The sequence below is a fragment of the Thunnus albacares genome, chromosome 7 (assembly GCF_914725855.1).
Source record: "Thunnus albacares chromosome 7, fThuAlb1.1, whole genome shotgun sequence".
Taxonomy (NCBI): Eukaryota; Metazoa; Chordata; class Actinopteri; order Scombriformes; family Scombridae; genus Thunnus; species Thunnus albacares.
The window spans coordinates 19,344,666-19,366,610 of record NC_058112.1 but is presented as its reverse complement, the minus strand read 5'-3'; the positions used below and the strand labels follow the sequence as shown (position 1 = coordinate 19,366,610).

At 39.0% G+C, this 21,945-nt stretch overlaps 2 protein-coding genes across 2 annotated transcripts; both read right to left on the bottom strand.

Moving 5' to 3' along the window:
* Positions 1-74: 74 nt before the first annotated feature.
* On the bottom strand, positions 75-4,448 carry islr2 (immunoglobulin superfamily containing leucine-rich repeat 2). The gene is made up of 2 exons (XM_044356211.1): positions 4,169-4,448; positions 75-3,449 (listed from the first exon to the last, which is right to left on the bottom strand). Exon 2 carries the CDS (start codon positions 3,438-3,440, stop codon positions 1,296-1,298), a length of 2,145 nt encoding a protein of 714 aa, XP_044212146.1. The 5' UTR covers positions 3,441-3,449; positions 4,169-4,448; the 3' UTR covers positions 75-1,295.
* Positions 4,449-10,818: 6,370 nt separating this feature from the next.
* sema7a (semaphorin 7A) lies at positions 10,819-21,865 on the bottom strand. The gene is made up of 15 exons (XM_044356742.1): positions 21,847-21,865; positions 21,026-21,388; positions 20,537-20,685; positions 19,835-19,876; positions 19,606-19,701; positions 19,226-19,328; positions 18,906-19,016; positions 18,377-18,519; positions 16,203-16,381; positions 15,445-15,553; positions 14,580-14,775; positions 13,648-13,760; positions 13,037-13,182; positions 12,759-12,817; positions 10,819-12,656 (listed from the first exon to the last, which is right to left on the bottom strand). The coding sequence occupies exons 2-15, from the start codon at positions 21,141-21,143 to the stop codon at positions 12,232-12,234; spliced, it is 1,989 nt and encodes a 662-aa protein (XP_044212677.1). The 5' UTR covers positions 21,144-21,388; positions 21,847-21,865; the 3' UTR covers positions 10,819-12,231.
* Between the last annotated feature and the right edge of the window lie 80 nt (positions 21,866-21,945).

The following is a 21,945-nucleotide window of genomic DNA, read 5'->3' as shown; positions in this document are numbered from 1 at the left end:
AAAATGTGGCTGAATTCATTTTCTTCTCATAATCTGTGTCCGCAAAATCAGAGACAAATCCAGAAAATAGCCTGTATTGTTTCATATGTTTTATTAATTCCACTTACATAAAATTATATCAAAAAATCCTGAAAGGTCACGGGTTGTTTTTTTTTTCGCTTTACAACATAGTTCACAAAAACTCACTATGCATCAAATTACAAGACAGTGAAGCCGCCTGACGCACACATGCGCCCTTTTATTGAGGCTTCATAAAAACTTACTTACCGTCGTAAAAAAGAATCATTTAAATTCACATGGCTTTACATCACAGGTTGACAGTAAACATCTAAAGTCCTCTAGACTACACTAATAAGAACCACACAAGGAAATACGTGTGACATGCCATGGACACGTTCATTGTAAAAAGCGAGAGTATAGCAAGCACCCGTTGATTAAGAGGTTACAGTCGCACATTTTTAAAGCCTTACATTACGTGAAACAACATTTGTCGGTAAATAACCAGGGATTTCATGTCAAGCACAACACAGCTGTAAGAGAAATGTCCCTTTTAGGCACACAGGACAGCGGGCAGGGCGCTTCTGTGTGCGCTCTGAGGCGCAATTCACCCAAATATTTGCACAATATCATTTGCCAGTTAAAAACTAAAAAAAGACTCCAAATCTGCGATTAATAAAATCCGTGGACGAGCAGAGTGGAGCCGGAGCGCCGACACCTGAGAGGATGATAATTGGCCGTATTTAGATTTTGTTTTTGTTTTGTTTTTTTTGAGAGAGAGAGAGGGCTAATCCACAGCCTTGCACATACGCACACAGCTTAGAATGAGCAATGGTCCCTGATGTTAGTTAATTTCAAATGGCTATAAATATATTGCAGTTTTTGCTTGTTTTTTTGTGCTCTCGGTGATAAAACTTTTCACTTTTTGCCCTCAAATTACGCTTAACTCCGACGAGCTCCGCGTCTCGCCTTATGCGCAATTTGTACCCATGCCCATCTGTGTCTGTCCTGCAGAAAGGGAACATTTTGTTGTTTTCCTGTCCAGTTTTGAGGTCTGATAAACTGTAGAAATGTGTGCTTGCATTGTAACCTTACGGCTGACTACAAATGTCACATGAATCAGTTCACAATCTCAGTGAATGACGGAGTACTTTCTGAGGTAAAAAATAAAAAAGAGCCACCTTTTTAATCAGATGCCATTGTTTTCACGTATAGTAATGGTGGGTGAGTTACCTGCTTGAATGTAGGCTACTTGAAAGTAAAATATTTTACAATATACTCGCAGACATCAGCGGAGCTCAGCGACTTGGCTGCTTGTAGTTGCCATTGATCTCCTCCGAGATGTTGACTGCCTCTGCTCCCAGCGGTAATCTGTCACTGTACTCTGAGCCCACTTCAAACTCCTCTTGGTTGGTTTTGGATGAGGATCCGGGGATGGACTCTGTCACCACGCTGCCCTCAGCCTCTCCCTCTCCGTCTCCTTCGTCTCCGTCGGCCTCTCCCTCCCCTTCGCCCAACTCGCTGGGGTTGAAGGTTTTCTCTGACTCCACAAAAGATGCCCTGGGATCAAAATCTCCAGTCATTTGTTTCTCCATCTGATCCGGGTTCTGAGCCTTCATGATCAGCTTGTAGGTCTTTCCCTGGTACTTGTATAATAAATGGCAGCAGGTGGCCCCCAGCAAGGGCACAGTTGCCAGACCCAGCAGGAAGATGCTGACAACTACAATGATAAGCAGGGAGGGGATCTTCTTCCTAGTTGTGAAGACAACTTGGACTTGGCAGTCCTGCCCCCCATAGGTGAGACAAAGTGTGTAATTGGTGCCAGGCTGTAAACCGTGGAAGCGGTAGGAATTAACCCCTTCCGCTATGTTGGACCATTGAACCATGGAGTGTCCATTACCTGTATTTACACAGAGGTAGAGCATGTCCAGGGAGGCTTTACCAGATGAGGACTGGAACAGACCCAAAGGCTCTTTATTCACTGTTTCCAAATTTTCAGTCTGACTGAGATGAAGGTTGGATTTGCTGCTGGGAAGCTGCAGCGGATTCAGCTGTACTTTGGCCTCCGTCTCCGACACTTCCAGCGCAATAACACCAAAATCAAAAGTGTACTGCTTCAGGTCCTCCAAGCTCATGTTGAAGGCATGGTTGGAGATGTATTCACTGCTATCTCTCACACCACACTTGCTTGCAAAGGTGCGGTCCTTTGAATCACCATCAACCTGCCCTATGCCATCATGTTTATCTGATGAGCCTCCAGGACTAATCTTTGTCCTTTCTTCGGATTTGTCCCAGTTGATCACATTGTTTTTGGAGGTCTTAGGCTCTGTAGGCTTGTTAGCAGACGGGCGGATCTTGTCCACTGTAGAATCGACTGTTGACTTGCTGGCATGTTTTTGGGTGCCTGCCAGAGCCACTTTAACACTGCTCTCTGCCTTTCCTAAATCATTCACTGCAGAGCAGCTGTAATTTCCATCTTCCTTTTTACTCATACGTGGGATGATGAGCGTGCCATTTCCATAAACGAGAAATTGATTGTTGGTTGTTTTATCATTGATTGGCATATCATTTATTTCTCCAGTGGAGGGCAAGGGGAATATAACATTTTGATTTCCTGCATTCACCTCCCAGCTGACCTGTGGTTTGGGACTTCCTTTTGATTCGCAGGTTAAGATGACCATGGAGCCCTCATAGAGCTCTGTGTTCTCAAGGTTTGGCTGGTAGGTTATTGTGACAGTAGGGGCCTTACAGTTCAGCGCGGGGATTTTTGTAACCATTATACCTTTCAGGTGTTCAGGGGCCTCACATAAAATACTGTTTGGCTCAGGAACAGAAATCTTAGTTGTTGTGATCCAATCCCTCAGCCACTCCAGGTTGCAGGAGCATGTGAAGGGGTTGTTAAAAATCTGAAGGTGCGACATGGAAGAGAGGGCATCAAAGGTACCTGTCACAATGGTGGTAAACTTGTTGTTGTTAATGCGCAGCGACCTCAGGTCTTTGAGTGTAGAGAAGGCATCCTTTGGAAGATTCACCATTTCATTGTTGTTCATTTTCAGAAGCTGCAGGGCAGTGAGGTTGTGCAGATCCTCCCAAGGAAAGTTCACAATTTTGTTGTAGCTGATGTCCAGGTTGCGGAGCTGAATCAGGGGGGCCAAGGTGTCCGTCTCTATGGTAACTATCTCATTATGGGCAAGCCAGAGAGAAGTGACCTGAGTGATGTTGATGAAGCTTTTACTTTTCAGTAATTTGATCTTATTAGCAGAGAGGCTCACAGTGGTAACATTAGAGGGTAGACCCACAGGTACCACCAGCAGATCTTTGTAAGCACAGTCTGCAAACTGGTGGGCAAATTTATCCTGGCAGCTGCAGAGCTCTGGACAGCACTGAACAATGCCGATCACAGTAGTCCACAAGGCAAGGAGCTGCAGAAGCCTTCTCGCCATTTTCTGCGCCTGCAAATATCCATTAACAATTAGCCAAGAGTCAAATTGTTATCAGACATTTATAAAACATCCATTATGTCCATTGCACCAGCAGAAATTTATAGTGAAAGCTTTACATTTCATATCAGTTGAAATGTGTTTTACTAGGTAAGTGATGCCTCTTAATAGGACATCAAAGCTCTCAACATTGCACTACAAACTCATAAAAAACAAAAACTGAAAACACTTGGTGAGAATACAACTGCTGCTCTCACACAATCTGACTGAAAGCATCAGATGCATAATGACAAGACATGATACTTTGCCCTAAAGCACAGCACAAAAACAACATATAATTTTTTGGTGTTTTGGACATCCATGCACTTAATAACAGCACATATGCACATATGCTGTGTGTCATATTTGCAGCAATTTCAGGATCAGGTGCTCTCTCCTGCCCTGAGCGCGTCTCCATAAACCAGAGGACACAATCTTTTATGAACCTTTTATTTCTGTAGTTAACCAAAACATTTTGCTTTCAGCAAAAGTTAAAATACAATGTTTCCACAATTCATTTCCAGAGCAGCTTTTTTGCGCTCATGAAAAGATGCCCTTGTGATTAATGAGAGTTGCAATGAACCTCAAGGCTATTGGCGATTTCTTCCTCCTTAGCTTTGATCTGGAAGATGCTGCACAAGGTCAGTATTTTTTCATATTTTCACACATTATAAACTACTGAATCATCTTACCTTTCCAATGTTAACTTCAATTCCTGTGTCTTATAAATCACTCTCGGAGTTTGCAATCCTCTGAAACAAGTTTAATGGTCGAAAAAACTCGTATCCTCATATGTTGTGGATCCTTTCACATGACTTTTGCGGAACTCGACAGCGTTGATGAAGGGCGGTGGAGGGATCATTTTTTTCCCGGTAAGTCGCTGTTGCAGTCCGACGGCGCTTTTTTCCTCTCCAGCGAGTGTGGGATCCACTGCGCGCTCCCGCCGCCGAGGAGCGAGAAAAGGAACCGTGAACGCGCAGCCTCTCCCATCTCGCTCCTCACTATTAAAGATACAGAAGCTCCGCGTCCTCCACCCTCAAAGAAAATTCATAATTTAGGAACCGATGTTTAATTTATTACCCCGACCCAAGCCTAATCTTTGACCTCATTCGGTCTGGCTGCAGCCTATTGTCTTTAATCAAAGGACTCAACCAAGAGTTTCCAAACAAAGATTTTAAGTTTAGTTGTGCTGCGACTATCAGGCTACAGGCACAGTTTTCGACAATGCTGCAATATTAATATATATTAGTATTTATCTTGAATTAAATAAAATAAAGAAATAGGAAAAAGTATGAAAAGGCTGAATTGAAAAATGTCCAATGAGAGAAAAGCCCCAAATACTTGAGCCACATCAGGTGGCTGGTCCAGGTTAGTTGATTTTATTTGATTGAAACAAATCATCATTAAGCTATGTGACGCTTGGATTCATTCATTTAAAGAATATAAGCCGGAAGTGGCATCTACAACTGATACAAAGCGTTTAAAGATTTAAGACAAATTTGTTTTTCTTAACCTACCTACCCAGAATTTGCACAAAGTATGTACATATAGGCCTATCATTTTGTGTGTATAAGTCACTTGCGTAGCCTATGACTTAAAGTATATTATTTTAAGATAAACGCTGTTAGTATTAGATTTAGTTAGATAAATAAATAAATATATTTGAGTCATGGATCAGTGTTAGTACTTGAGGAGACTTGTTTCCTGTTAAAATACTGCCACCGTCTGGTGCACTATGAACTCTGCCATGTCTGTCTGTTCCCCAGTTCAAACAATACACTACAATGCATGATAAACGTACAATAGATACGCCATCATATATATAAGACAATATGTAAATGTAAAAAATGAATGTAAATACCCAACCTCTGCCTTTCACATGGCTTTTGTTCTTAATTTTCATGTAGTTAATATAATAGTAGCTAGTCTTATTTTCACTCCTATACTGCTCTCTCTCTCTGTCTCTCTCTCTCTCTCCTCTCTCTCTCTCTATATATATATATATAACTCTCTTCTCTCTTCAATCATAAAATTTTAGGCTGAAGACTTGGTTTAAAGTTAAGGCAAGGTTAGGGTTAGGCAAGTAGTATGTTAGTTCTTAAACAACAGTGCCCTCTGCTGTCAGAAGACTGTAATTACAGACACAATCTGTATCATTCATGCAGTCATAACAAGCCTGTAAGAAAATTATACATAGATACAAATATTAACATCATTAGGAGTGTTGAGACTTGAGATCCATGAAAAAGACAGGTTGAAATAAAGATCCTCACAGTGTTGTCTGTAATCTCATTAAACTGCACGTGATTAATGTGTGCTGTCTGATGGGGGTTCAGTTCAGGGTAAGGGTAAGGGTTGGACCTTTTGATAGTTTAAATGGAGGGTGTATCCCAATGGCTCAGTGGCTCAAAAACAATCATAAAAAGACTGTGTCAATGTGTTTTTCCATGAGAAGGAAAACAAAAGATAAGTTTACAATCAAAATAGATCAAGAGGAAATAAGGGAAGTCAGTGATTTTAAATTTTTAGGTCCCATCACAAATTTGATAAACATGTTAAAAAGCTATGCAAGACAATAAAGATGAATCTGAGCTGTTTTAGAATGATAAGACATTACATACCCCTTAAGGCAGCTCAACTGTTTATGCATGCCATAATGTTTTCACATTTATCCTATTGTGTTACTGTATGGAGTCAGGCTTCACAGTCAACTGTCAAACCTGTTACATCACTATACAAACAAGCACTGAAAATAATGGATCAAAAACAAATGAAATGGCACCATTGTATAATTCTGAAAAAAAGTACAAGTTACTTAGTTATGACAGCTTCATCAAGTTTTATTTTATCAACCTGATTTTTAAATGTGTGAATAATCTCGCCCCAGCTGTACTTTGTCCATATGTAACAAAAATAAACACCAGTAGAATTGCCACTAGGGGATCAGCAAATGACAACTGCAGGGTGGTACAGCGCAAAACCACTTTCAGTTATCTTTTTCAGTAAAAGGGATACATTTTTGGAATGCCCTATCAACAGAAATAAAAATACAAACTGATCTGAAAACATTTAATGAAAACGTGAAACACTGGCTGAAAGAAAACTAAACCTGCACCTCCACACATGCACATGGACATCTACACACTGATAGAGGAACAGATACATACAGATAAACAAACATACATACATACTCATAAAGACTATACATGTATGTACATGGACACGCACACCTATAACTATTATGCACACAAACACACCATTGCCATGAAGTAAGGAACATACACACATGCACACCTACGCAACACATATAAATTGATTGTCATTTGATGTAAATACTGTTGTTATTGAGAATGTTACTATTTATTATGAGCTCTATTTAACCAATGTATTTCTGGTAATGATATGTTATGACTATTTTTAAGTAGACAAAGCCTAACCAGGGACAGGGGTCGCAAATTGACTTTGGCTAGAAATCCTATATGCAATACATCTGTCTCATGTTATTTTAACCTGTTACAATGTTTTTTGCATCGTCCCTGACAAATAAACTCATGAATAGAAATAAATAAATAACTGTTGGGGTCTAAATGTGTCTGTTCTATTAGATTGCAGTGATCTCTGCTGTCAAAAGTCTGCAATTACAGACAGAATCTGTATCATTCTTGTACTCAAAGCAAACCTCTACTGTGAGGCAAGGCAAGGCAAGTTTATTTGTATAACACATTTCAACAACATGGCAATTCAAAGTGCTTTACATAGAGCATAAAAGTCATCAAGACAGAATATAAAAGCAACACAAGGTAAAGTAAAAAGATATTTAAATACAATTAAAAGTGTTAAATTGTAAATAAAAATAAGCTAAAATAGAATAAGACAGATAAAACAGGAGAATAAAAGTTACAGTGCAAGGTAAGACAATAATCCTCAAATTTGGTATAATAACAGGGAGCCACAAACAGAAAAGTCTTCAGCTGTGATTTAAAAGAACTGAGAGTTGCAGCAGACCTGCAGTTTTCTGGGAGTTTATTATGATATGCAGTGCATAATAACTGAACTCTGCTTCTTCATGTTTAGTTTTGACTCTGGCAACAGAAAGCAGACCTGTCCCAGACAACGTGAGAAGTCTGGATGGTTCATAATGTAGCAGCATATCAGAAATGTATTTTGGAACTAAACTATTCAGTGCTTTATATACCTACAGTAGTATTTTAAAATTATTTTTTTGACAGACAGGAAGCCAGTCTAAAGATAGGAGAAGTGGAGTGATATGATCCACTTTCATAGTCTTAGTTAGGACTCAAGCAGCAGTGCTCTGAATCAGCTGCAGCTGTCTGATGAGTTTTTTAGGGAGACCTGTGAAGACAGCATTACAGTAGTCATGTCTACTGAAGATAAATGTATGGACAAGTTTTTCCAAATCCTGCTGAGACATAAGTCCTTTAATTCTTGATATATTCTTTAGGTGATAGTAGGCTGACTTTGTAATTGTTGGCTGTTGAAATTCAGGTCTGAGTCCATGACTACACCAAGATTTCTGGCTTGGTTTGTGGTTTTTAACATTATTGATTGAACATGAGTGCTGACTTTTAATTGTTCTTCCTTGGCTCCAAAAACAATTACTTCAGTTTTATCTTAATTCTTAATTAAATCTTAATTGAAGAAAATTCTGGCATATCCAATCGTTGATTTATTCAATGCACACACTCAGTGCTTGTATTGGACCATAGTCGCCTGGTGATATGGTCATGTAAATGTATGTGTTGTCTGCATAATTGTGGTATTTTTCTGTTTTCCATAATCTGAGCCAGTGGGAGCATGTAGATGCTGAACAGAAGAGGCCCCAGAATGGAGCCTTGGAGAACTCTGCATGTCATTTTTGTCTGCTCAGATGTTTGATTACCTATAGACACAAAGTAGTCCCTGTCCTTTCTGTAGGATTCAAACCAGTTTAGTACTGTGCCAGAAAGTCCCACCCAGTTTTCCACTCTGTCTAGTAATATGTTGTGTTCAACTTTGTCAAATACAGCACTGAGATCCAATAATACTAATACTGAAATTCTGCCACTGTCTGTGTTTAAGTGTATGTCACCTTAACAAGAGCAGTCTCAGTACTGTAGTGTGGTTGAAATCCTGACTGGAAGACAACAAAACAGTTGTTTGGAGCCAAGAATTTGTCCAGCTGTTGAAAAACAGATTTTTCAATGATATTACTTAAAAACGGGAGGTTTGATATGGGCCTATAGTTGTTCATTAGTGAAGTGTCTAGATTGTTCTTTTTTAAGAGTGGCTTGATGATGGCAGTTTTCAGGGCAGGTGGGAAGACACCTGAGAAAAGCGATGTGTTGACAATCTGTTAGAGATCTGAGGCCATGCAATTTGAAACAATTTTGAAAAAGCCTGTAGGCAGAATATCAAGGCAGCTGGAGGAGGGTTTCAGATGTTGTATAATGTACTGCAGGTTTTTATGGTTGATCAGATAAAATTGTGTCATACTACTTGTATTGATTTTAAGTGGACACAGGGACAACACATATCCTGTACCTGATATGGAGGCACTGACTGTTTGTCATGTGGATAAAAGTTCAGGGGCTACTTACACAGGAGAGTTTGTTAGCCTGTCAACAGTAGCAAACAAGGCAAGTGCATTATTATTGTTTTTGGCAATTAAGTCAGAGAATAAGGACCGCCTTGCTGTAAGTAAACTATACATATGGTTCATACAAATATTAAACATATTTTGGATACCATTAATTTCTTGTGTTATGTGGTACATTGGGAAATGTCACAGTTTCATATGTTCTTGAATACAATTTGTTTGTAAATCCAAAGGGTGTGGTTCCAACCATGAACCATGCCTTTGGTTTCCTTGCATAGAAAAAATGGGATTTGTGGGGTTTGTTTTTTTTTTTTTGTTACATGGTTTCCGTTACTTTGGTTCCCTTTCATTCGACTTTCCTGTCAACAAAACACAACAGGAAAACATGGAATGTACAATCCCCAAAGGATCAAGGTCGACTTGCACTCATATAAGCACGGCATAAAAACCACAAGCTCATGGTCATTATATCACAGTTTAGACTGCAGTGTGGCACTCTCCAGACTTAGTGCAGCTGACAGTGAAGATATGGGGATACTGAGAGTACTTCTTAAAGTAGGCGTGAGGGAAATCCTATCAGTGACACTAAGCTATACAAGCACAAAGCCAAATACAAGGTTGCCATGAAACCATTAACATATTTTTTGTTTTATCCAAAAGCAGGGAGGGCTTGGATTTAATTACAAAGTGTGGCTCAGGCAATTACTCATGTAGAAACCACACGCAATATATCACACACATCCATGAAAACACATGATATATCACCGCAACTATGAATAACATCTCAGCAGCAAACAGTATTGAGCCAGGTAGGTACTTAATCACTGCAGGAGCTGAGCTGTTAGGTCAGGAGTCCAGTCAGCTCCGGCTTATCCTGAGAGCTCATGATCTTCATTATTGTGACCTGACAGCAAGACACATTTAAAGTAGGAGGGTCAGCTGTAGTCATGCTGCACACTACACTGCTGGGAAAAGAAAACATGTTTATAAGCATGCAGTCGCCTCTTTCTCAGCTGTCAGAAGTCTGTGTTGATCACTCAGAGGATTCAGATGAAAACAACTGACGAAATTGGAGGGTGTGTGCTATTAGGTGGAGCCTGTGGGTGGAAAGAAGATTTTACTTTATTTATATCATGTTGATTGCCTGTTATGTTGTAAGACAATATTTTCCTAAATGGAGGATGACTGGCTTAAACAAGTAACAAGAGGGTTTGGTATGAGGGTTAACATGCCTTTATGATCATTTTCTCTTGTTCATAATGCTTCAATAACAGCACAAATCACAGCAGATCACTTTGTAACAGGTGGCAAAGTTTATGAGAGTTCAATATCTGAAAATGGAAATAAGATTCAGAGGTGCTGTAGATGTGTGATCCTGATGTTCATCTTGGATCTAGGATAAACGAAATATAAAGCACAGGAGGATTCTCGTGGAGCTTTTAAACCCCAATTAGTTAACCTGAAAGGAAATACACAAGAATCCAGGATTTCCACATGAGTGGTAATGAAGTGATTGCCATAGAGATACAGTGATGTTACGCTGTCATTTCCTCTCCTCATGCGCACACGATGTACTCACTTAGGAGAGTTGAGATTTCACATCCAGGAATAAGACAGATTAAGCTAAAGATCCTTACACAGTTGTCTGTGCTCTGATGAGACTGCACGTGGTTTACTGGGTGCCATGTCTGATGAGGGCATGACCTACTAAGATGAATAAAGTACTTTCTTGGATTCAATCACAAGTGGTTTTCAACTCCATAAGTTTTTATTTTAATGATTAGGAAATCAGTGATATTTACTTAAATTCTTTTAAAAGAACAGTGGGTATATAAAAATATACAATTGTTTAAATGCACACATATTGCTTGCAAATACCAAAACATTCATTTTGCAACAAGAAAGAATAAACAGCAAAATAAAAGTTAAGATCGTACCAAAATAAAATCTACATAATAAATATATTACGCTTAGTGGTTTAAAACATTTGAGAAATACCTTAAATATAAATAACTGACAAGAAAAATAGCTCTTCAATGACAGATGTGTGCACACAATGTAGATGCAGTCAAAACCTCTAACAAACATCTAAAATCTGTTCTACTTAAAGTGCAATTTGCATTCTAATATTGCTCATATTGTCATGTAGTATCAATACAAAATCTTTAAAAAGATTTTTTTTTTTTGGTCAAAATGGATCTATAAATTAAGCAAGGTGTCTGATTTTAAAAGGATTAGGATTAGTACTCCCTGACCTGACTGTTATGACAACGGGAGGAGGAGGTTAAACAAAACAGGGAAATTTAGTGGGGGGTCTCTGGCCGCCACCACCCTTCCCTAAACAATCTGATACAAATACAAATGAATCAGTGGACTGGAGTGGACAGGAACTTTATATTTTCCTGACCAGAAGAGCAGCTGGCTTCAACATGTGCATGCCTCACCTCTACACAACAGCAACTACACCATCCCAACTGTATATCTGTGGCTTCCGGACCATATACAGCCTGAACCAAAAGAAATTCCCTTCAGATTACTTTCTGTTCCTTCTCTTTATTGCCTTGTTTTAAAATTAAGTCTCACTTAATGAAATGTTGTTGTTTGTGCAGCTGATCCACACAAACACCATTAGGCACCATTAAACATCTCAAATAAGTCACTCTGTGCCCTACTGCTGACCAGCATTCTTGCTTTCTCTCTTCATCACACCAACTGTTTTGTTATTGCTTGCCTGCAATGACAGGGTGCGTACGTATGGATGAATGTGTGAACTGTTTTCAGGAGCTGCACAACAAATTTTGTTGTACGACTATGTGCAATGACAATGACGGTATTCTATTCTATTGTATTCTTGCTCCTTTTTGAAAACACACTTGGCAACAGTGTGTTCCCATAGAATTGAAAACCAGACTCTTCCGCCAAACACAGCTATGTAACAACTTGCACAAATAAGGTTTTAATTTCACAATGGAAGTGTTCCTGTTTGAATTGTTGAGCTGCAGATAGGTGTTAGTGCTGCCTGCATCCGGGTCTGATTAAGAATAGAACGGACATTGCGCCCCTAGAATGTTGATGTTATATTTTAAGACAAAAGTACAAACAGAGGAAGCTTTTCAAAGAGAACAGAGTGTATGGTGCAAGGAGTTATTTGTGCATCCTCTATCTGAAAACCCCCAACACTGCTACAGACAGCCCAAGTCTGATCCATACTATCTGCGGCACAAGAGCTGATGCAATATTGTTGTTGTCAGGGATATTGCTTCTAACAATGGTTGTATCTGGGATTATTTGCCTTGTAAGATGGTATTTTTTCAACACTTTGGTGTGGTCTTTTTCTTTGGAAACACACTCATAGCTACCATAGTTCTCTTGTCTCATGCCAGGGATAAGGAGCAGGCAGTTAGACTGCATTTGCAGACAAGGGCTGCTCTGGTCTCTGTGCTTCCAGGTGTAGTCAGCGTGGTAAGAGTCTATAGGACATGACAGATAGAAAGGGACACCCAGGGGGACTGAGTGAAAAGTTCTAAAATCCGCCATTACTCGTGAAACAATAGCCCGTTTGGTCCGGTTTCCTTGCTTTTGTTCTTGAAGAAAAAAAAAGAAGATTGAATACAGGTGAGACCAAAAATTTTTTGAACATTTTGCCAGTATGAAATATGAATGATAACAGTCTCATACTTTCTTACCTCCTACTGATGTAGAGCACACACTTTTTTGCCCATCAACAATATTTTGAATGCCCCCACTGTGAACATAAACAAAAAACATGTTCAATCAAGTAATTTTTTGTGAGGAATGAGTGACCAGAAAACTCTCATTTTTTTCTTATCTTTGCTTAAATATTTCTTCCTATCTTTGGCAGTACAGTGATATTCTAAAGAACATGCAGAGAGCAGCTATTTCAATATTGTTGACTCTAATATGTTAAGTGGAAAGCCTTGTGTTCAGTACTGTCCACACTTACGGGACAGTCGGGGTGCATCCTAAATTAGTCCAGGCACAGTACGGGTCTCGGGCCAGAACACAATCTGCACAGGATGTGTTGTACTCTTGACAACTCTGGAGGTCCACGATTGAAATCTTCTCTGAAAAGCCCACGACTAATTTTTTCTGAGCAAAGAAAGACAGAAAGAAAAATATGATTTCACTTTAAACCTACATTAATAGGTTTTTTGGCCGCTTAAATGCAGTGTAACAAGCTGTCAGCATAACATTGACTTAACATCTCAACAAGTTATGTGTGCTAGCAAACAATTGCCACAGTGACACATCCAGCAGAAATGGAGCTACAGTAGCATTCACCTGGAGTCATGTTTCTAGCCACCTGACGCAAGTAAGTACCATATATATTCTCTTTTTAGCTCTGTTTTGGTCTCCACCAACTCCTAAGGGAAATATCTGGCTCTTTAGCTGCTAAATATTCAACTATGTTCACCAGCTTTACAGCTTTACTTTACAGTACTTTGACTAGCTTAAAAAATAATTTTTCACTTAGGAGCAGTGGCTGACAAAAACACAACTGACAACACTGCATGATGTCTGACATTTAGAAATGGCATCTTAAATGAGCTGTACCTTTTTGGAGTCAAGCTTCATTGATTGTATGGTTGAGCGACTGGAGAGTTGTGTTTCAGAGATGATGAAAGGTTCAGAGTCAGCCTCTAAGACTTTGTGGATCTTCCCAGAATCTGTTGGAATGGAAAACAGCAATTAGAGACCGTGTTATTTTTGGAGTAATACAGTAAACTAGATATTTTTAGCTCATTGTTCTTTTAAAGTGATAACAAACAATACATGATAAGAGCCAAATCAAAAGGGAAACAGGAATAAACTAGAGATACCACTTAGCGGTTGCATGCCTCCGCCAACTGCTCAAGTTGCAGTTTCCATCATGTTTGTCCAGACTCATATAATATTTGTAGTGAAGACTTGTATGTGTTCACATGCAATTTTCTGATAGAACACAAAGTTGTAGTCATGACAGTAGACAAAGCTTCAGATATGGATGTTGCTGCAAAGAAGCTGCAAATTTGTGGATGCTTCACACAGATCTTCCACCTGGCAGCACACAAGATCTATACAATCACCACAGTTTCAAGGTGGACACCCAAGATGAATGTCACCAATTCAGTATCCGACCAAATGTGAAATATGGTCGTAATCTCCCCTTCTGTTTCTGGCGGTGAATAATGGCCAGAAAAGTGTTTTTGCAGAACATTATGAGTCACAATGAAGTGGACTATTAACCTTTTGGATATAAAATGTCATCAGTTCATCATTTTATGCTATTAGACATTTGTGTGAAACTTTGTCATAATTAACATATGAATTCTTGAGTTATGGCCAAAAACGTGTTTTGTGACATCACAATGAACTTGACCTTTGACCACAAAAATCTAATCAGTTCATCCTTGAGTCAAAGTGAACATTTGTGCCAAATTTGAGCACAAATTGCAAAAGAAAGCACAGAGGATGATCTATATGTTAACAGTGTAAACAGGACATACCAGTGGCTAGAAGCAGAATGTTATAGAAGTGCTGGTCTGCAGCCCGGACTCTGTCCACAGCTATCTTGGTGTAGTTGTTGCTGCTTACATAAAACGGAGCTTTATAGTGCACCGAGTGGACCCATTCACTCATTTCTGGATAATCCTTCACCATATTGACAGTGGCCAGGGGCAGGCTCCTGCTGTTTTTTACACACTGAAAGATACAAGGACACATTCATTTTCATTTGAAAGTAGTCTTCATACCATAGGAAATGGAGATAAGTTGAAGAATTGATTGATGTGTGATATTGAGTGCAGGAAGGATAGGGTGGAGGTAATATCAAGTTCACAGAAGTAACCAATTGTACACCAGAACTGAAACCTTTAACCTAGCCCTGCTTACAGGATCTTCAAAAGGAAACTCAGGTTAAACTATACTAACATCCTTGGGTATACAAAACTGAAAGTATCCAAAGTTGTATAAAAACAAGTCCATCTCATTTAAGGAAAATAAGTCACTCACCTCACTTAATAGATTATTGAACTATTTACCACAGTGAGATGATATTTAAAAAATTCTCCATCTGTGGAGAATTTAGTTCTACAACTACAGCTTTGACCTCTAATAGACTTCATGTAAAAAAAAAACAATATCTCTGAATATACAAATGGAAACATTGAAGTACTCTTGATGGGGATAAGTGATGCAGACACACATTTTCCACATCTCCACCCCTTTATATAACATCCTTTTGTTTTTTTAAACCTACAATCCAACTCAGCCACATGCGAGTGAACTCAAATAGGAACTTATAGAAACAAGAACAGAACCCTAAGAGGAAGTTTTCTGTCTCTGCAAAACAACATAGCAACAAATCCTTACCGTTCCTGGCCTTGGTTTGGGAATTTCTTTGTCATAGCCTTTGAAGGATGAATTCTCAAATACTTCCTCAATCATTTTTACAGAATAGATGCAAACTGCTGTAGAGTTCCTATAAGAGAAATAAGATGACTGAAGTTAGTATAGATGCCATGACAACTTTGGTTTTTATCTGTATATTAGTTATCGCTTCAACCATGGGAGTGGCTAAGTTATGTTTTTGACTCACTCCCTCTGTCTGTTATCAATATATTATTATGAGGGTAATGGGTGGAACCCTTTAAGGGTTTAACCCTTTCGGGAGGTTTCATCATGGGCCATGCAAGGATATAATTACTTCTCAGAATGTGTGTCTGCTCCAGCACGTCCTCCTATGGATTAAGTAAATTGTTTTGCCAGCATTTTTTGATTATGTTGACAGAATACGTAATTTGGGTGGGATTATGTTTTGTTCTTTTGCAGTTTAGAAGTACATTCACGCAATTCATAGGAGACAGGGTTAAATCATAAATTAACAGATGATATCAGGAGCTGATTTAGATTTATTCTGTTATTTATTTATATTTTCCTCATCAAACAAGATAACCCACTGTCCTTGGTGTTTGTTATTCATGAAAACGAAGTCTACTTCTACTACTTCCAGGGTTAGTTTTGTCTATACGTGCAAGCACATTTCGAAATGCTGAGCTTTCATTCTGCGTCAATGTGTCGCTCACAATGTTGCTTAGTTGCAGATAATAACAGAAGGGAAAGTGTCTAACCAGCTGCTTGTAAAGAGAGCATAGACTCTTGTGTCATGCCAGTCCTCGGCGTGCATCACATAAATATCTTGTAGACGGTTGAAATACAGCGACTCCTCTGGATACCCACAGACGAGACGGGCCTTTAGAAAAGATGTCCACGTGTTCTGGAAGAATCTCTTTGATCCACCTTCATCAACCTGCAAAATGATACGATCGAATTACACCTGGTTTAATTTTCATTCAAACTGACATTCGCAAACTAAGGGTTATTTGATAGGACTGTCATTACATAGGCTGTGATATCTGAAACAAATTGCTTCACCGCTTATGGCAAGTCATGTTTGCACAGATGTTAAATAACAAGGGTGTCAAAAAGACTGTATTTCACCAGAATAATCACGTCGTCAGATTAGTTTATCAAGGAATAGGAGGCTTGTTCTGTTGGTCTACGTGGGAGGAATGAGACCTCCCTGTACCAGATGGTTCATACTTGAACCATAAATAAACTTTTGTCAAAGCCTAGCATTGTATTCACACAGGATATAATCCAGGTTGCTTATCTGTCTTTTTTCCTTCAGCAGTGTAAAAGCAAATAATTAATTTCCGAAGAGATTATCATATTATCCATGACGACCGCCAGTCCAATGTGTCACAAACTACACTGGCAAAACTGTAAATAGTAGCTATACTTAACAGTTGTTCCAGGAAGATGCAGAGATTAACATCAACATCAATGAACACAGGTTTGGCAGATGGTGGTGTTTCATCTTTTTTTATCTCGCAAATCAAGGAAGTGTCATGGTAGGTGACTAATACAAAGCGGATACACTCTCAAAGAGCATCATATGCTCAAAGTCATATTTTGATGCCACAATTCAATTTCTGTTTATTCTAATAGAAGGCAATGGTGTGAGAGAATATCATGCAATAAACTCAAATGTTTATAAATCTAATGCTCTGTTAGGTTTTTCTGCTTCCATTCGTAAAGGCATCATTGTGTCATTGACCTTGGAAACAACAGCTCACCTCCTGGTCCATTTAGTAGTGCTTCGGTGGTACATGATCTTCAACAGCAGATGGAAATTTGAATATCTACATTTTCTAGGACATCTGGGCAAACTTCATCTATTAATGAAAATCATGGGATATGATTGAAAGCTCCAGGACAGCCACTGAATGGACCTTGAGGTGGGTCATTTATATACTGTTATAATGTTAGATGTCTATCTTAAACATGGGTTGTTCACATTGTCCACTAGCATATTTCGGATCAGATTCAGGCTCGGACATGCATGGATGTATTTCAGTAGTTTGTATTTCAAGTAAGAACAGGAAAATCCAACTACTATTGCTTGTTTACGCAGCATCTGGAGGTGGCGGAAATCTGCTGATGGGCAGCTTACATGAGCTAACCAATCATCGTGAGGGAGGACTGCTCTGATTGGTTAGAAAGACAGGCTAAGACTGCCTTTTTCAGACAGAGGCTGAACTGAGTGCCAGTATATGACAAATAAGGAATTTTTGAACTGTAAATCATGAAAAGATATTCCAGTAGAAATTCCAATAAAGCCCCAGAATAAAAATATAGACCTAGAAATGTGCATGTTATCCTCTTTAACTGACAAACTGTTGTTTTTCAGAATTATTTCTGTGATACTACTGATTCTACATCATGTTTTGAGTATCAATACAAGTGCCAATTGGTCCAACACCGAAAAACTGTTCTGTCTGACCAAATGAGACCAAGCGGTCTCACATGTATGGGATTAAGTAAGTAATAGAGATTCGTGAAGATAAAAGTTTGGGAAATCTCTTTGTACTAATGAAAATGTATTCAGAAGAATTAAGGATGCACTCACGTCACAAATCGTGATTCACGCCCTTCCTGATATTTTAATACAATAGCCACATTTAATATTGGTGATATATTTTAAACGGATGATAGTCAAAGTGATCGCCTGACTCATACTTACATCCTAACCGCCACGCCCTCTTACTGGCTACACTGAGTAATATGAAGCAATATGACAACTACTCAGTTATGAGCTCCTTTTGACATTTAGCATGAATATGAATGAATTTTTCATATAATTGACCAACTGGACTCCATATGAGTGGAATCTACATTCGGATTGCTGTTAGCTTGACTATTGAAGAGGTTTAGGGAATTTATTTCAACTTGTCCAGCGTACCTTACAAACTCTGGCCACTCTGGAAATCCAAGGGTCAGCCTCTGGATTGTGGTCTGAGTTCTTTTCACGGAAAAAGATGTATATTTTTTCATTGTCGGCGTCTTCCTTCCGCCTCACCCACGATGCAGAGATGAACGTGGGCTCTGTAGGAAGGGGATATAATTACCAAACCACTTCACAGATTGTTCCACTCCTTGTATGGGTTTCCTTCTGGCCATATGTGACCACAAAGTTTGGCATGGAGAAGCCAGACTAAAATATTACTACAATAAAGGCATAGACATAACAACATGAATCATAGTAAGGGTGGAACAGTCTCTGGACTCATTTCCTTGATTCAGATTAAATGAGACAAACAAGCACTTAAATTGCAACTGTGATTAACAACAACATATTTCTTTTTTTTGCATTTAAATTTTCCTGCCCAAGCACCCCTATCTTGGATGTGATGTGCTGTCAGATCACTATACAAATCGAATTACAGGATAATATTCACTCTTCATTGACAAATTCAGTAGGATTCTCTCACCTGAGACCCAATTGTCATACATCCAGACATTAGTTCTACTTCCAGCTTTCCTTCTGAATTGTAATGCACTCCCATCAGTATCCAACGGTGCTGCTGCGTATAGGTCCTCCTCTAAAAATAGCAGAGACACATCACATGAAAAGACACATAGCAAAGATGTTCCACTATTGGGTGGGTTACATCTCTGTGAAAATGCAATGTCTTGCCAACTCCGCAATCACATGTGACCTTATATGGTTACATAAGTCTGCAACTCACATGAGTCACATTTTTAAACCTTTGGAAACACGGTTTATGATCATGCAAGAAGCTGTATTTACCTATAGTGAGGGACAGTGAGTTCTGTGTGTAAATGAACGGAGAAATGCCCGTCCCCTCATAGCTGTCCACTATTTGATTAGACTGATTGTTCACTGAAGAGAACTGTAGAAACACAGAAAACAATATATCAACATAATATTGCGATTAATTATTTGTAGAAAACGTTGGAAACATACAGAGTCACAAAAACAAGAAACCCAACACCAGCCACTTAACACCCAACTTGAATTACAGACAGGGCACGTCTGTTACTTGATCAAGCATCTCTCTTTAATCTTTAATCAGCTTTGCCCCTGCTGTTGTCAATAAAATGAACTAGCTACTAAAACTGCAGAATGAAAGATGCAGTTAGAAAGATGTGATGTACGCAAAAACTCACAAGCTTCCAGCACTGTGGGTTCTGTCCATTTGTCCCACAGACAAACAGGCTGTCCTGAAACTTCTCAATGACAGTAATGACATTTTTGCAGGGGCCCTGTACAACACAGAGGGGCAGTTTTTACAAAGTCATCACACATGTATTTGAATTTATATTAAAAATCCATTATTTCTCAGACTTGATGAGCAGTCATTTCTGATCACATAAATCATCAACCTCAGTCACTAACCTCTTGGCACTGCTGTTGCCCTGTGGTATGCAGGTGAAATTTCTGCAATTGGACATCAATCGGTAGACAGATTAAACATAATTACAACATTTTATACAGCTCTTATCACTGACCTAACCTGTAAGGAATGTTGCTCTTTGCACTTATCGCTTACTCCAGATGACGTCTTCTATCTAAATAGTTTCAGCTGCTCCAGCCAAAGATACGTTAGTGAAATTAAGGGCTAGGCTCATTTGCTTTATTTTTTTGGAAACAAACACCATTAACCTTTTCCTCATCAATTCCCAAGGAACGATTTACAAAAGTGGTCTGACTACAGATGGCAGCATTATCTTAAATTTCTGAATTTTTAATTTTTTTTTTTTTATAGAAACTTTAGTATTTTATATGCTATCAGGTCTGTTTGTGTTAGTGTGTGCTCACAACCAGCAGTTAATCAGCTGCTCCTGACTTGAAGCTAGCTGTCTGTGGCAGTGGGCGATACTAGACACAACCCATTGTGTCTTACACAATAGTGTGACAGCCATCTGTTACAGTACAGCATCTAATTATGAAACCTCTTAAACCACAAAAAAAAAAAAACAGATTTGAGAGCACATCAATAAACACTGAGACAACTTGCTAAAGAACATAGCCTAGAGACAGGGATATCAAGTACATGACACTTAAGGTGATAAAATAAACAAAACAATGGTCACTCACCTCTATGACATGGTTGTTTGTGTGACCATCCACATCAATTTTTAACACAAAATCAGTCCCTCCAACATACATCTCACCAGAGTCCTCATGATAGAAGAAAACACTGTGATTCTGATAGACTTGGTATTCCAATCCACCACTGATTATATCTGAGGGGGAAAAAGGGGGTCAGTTCAACTTCAGTGCCTGGCACAAAACCAGTACATAGACCTGCAAGGATGTTAGTGAGGATCAGACTGAACTATGTCAATAACTGCATTGTGCACTAATAGAAAATGTTGTAGATCAATATGATCTGATCATGTTCTTTGGAGAGTAAAGTTGTCCTAACCTGGGTCATCTAAAATGAATTGGATTTTAGCGGACACAAAAGGATTTGAGCAGATTAACTCTCACAATTTTTGCTAAATTTGCCAACATTTACACCGGTTTAATACATGGCATAATCATTTTCAGGGAGTCATATTGATGAAGAAGAGGTAACGTTACCTTTAGTCAGAAGTCTGGGAGAATTTGAAGATCCAAGAGTCGGCGTGTCGTTTAATCCAACACTAAGAACTAATTGAAAATTCCCAGCAAGCCAGATAAAAGTGAACACAAGCCTCATTTTGCCCCTTTGCTGGTGATCATGTTCTGTTTGCAGACACTCTCTGCGCTTTGAGGAGATGCAGTCAGGCTCCACCCACCTTCAAGGAGGTTAATTTGCAATATCACGATCTGTCGTTGATGCATGCATCCAGGGGCGTTTACGGGAGTAGATTTATCGCTCACTCATCTATTCCTCTTGTACATTTAGGATATTCCGCCGGTCACTGCTGTTTCGAGTAGCCAGTCCCCAGCCATTTTGCATTGCTGTCAGGAAAATAGTGATTAGCAGAGACAAAATGAGATCAACCGTAGTGTTCAGCAACTTGACGGCACCGGAGGACGAACAACGTTGCCTCTGCAAAATTTGAAATGAAGTGCTCAACGGTCCCAATGCAAACAAAAATGGGATACAAAAAAGAGGCTTTCTATAGTTATATAATTTTCACTTCATTTTATATTCAATCACTTCATATAAAATATAACAGTCAATAGATGATAAAAAGCACCTCCATATAAATATGTTTACAGTTCCTGCATGGACTATATGATGTTAGATGGTAGTGCTTGATTTCAAATTGCTAATTGTTCATGAGAATTGTAGCAGCACTGTCAAAAAAACAAACAAACAAGAACCATGGAAACAACATAAAACATCTTGATGAGACTTATTTATGGATGAAATCAGTTCTGATTGTACCCCTGTGCAACCCCTTGAGATTTACCTGTCTGCTCTGTGTCTGCAGGTGCTCATTAAGGCAACTGGTGACACCTGAGGCAGCTCTCTGCTCTCCCCTCCAATTACTGGTTTTGGTATTGGTTTA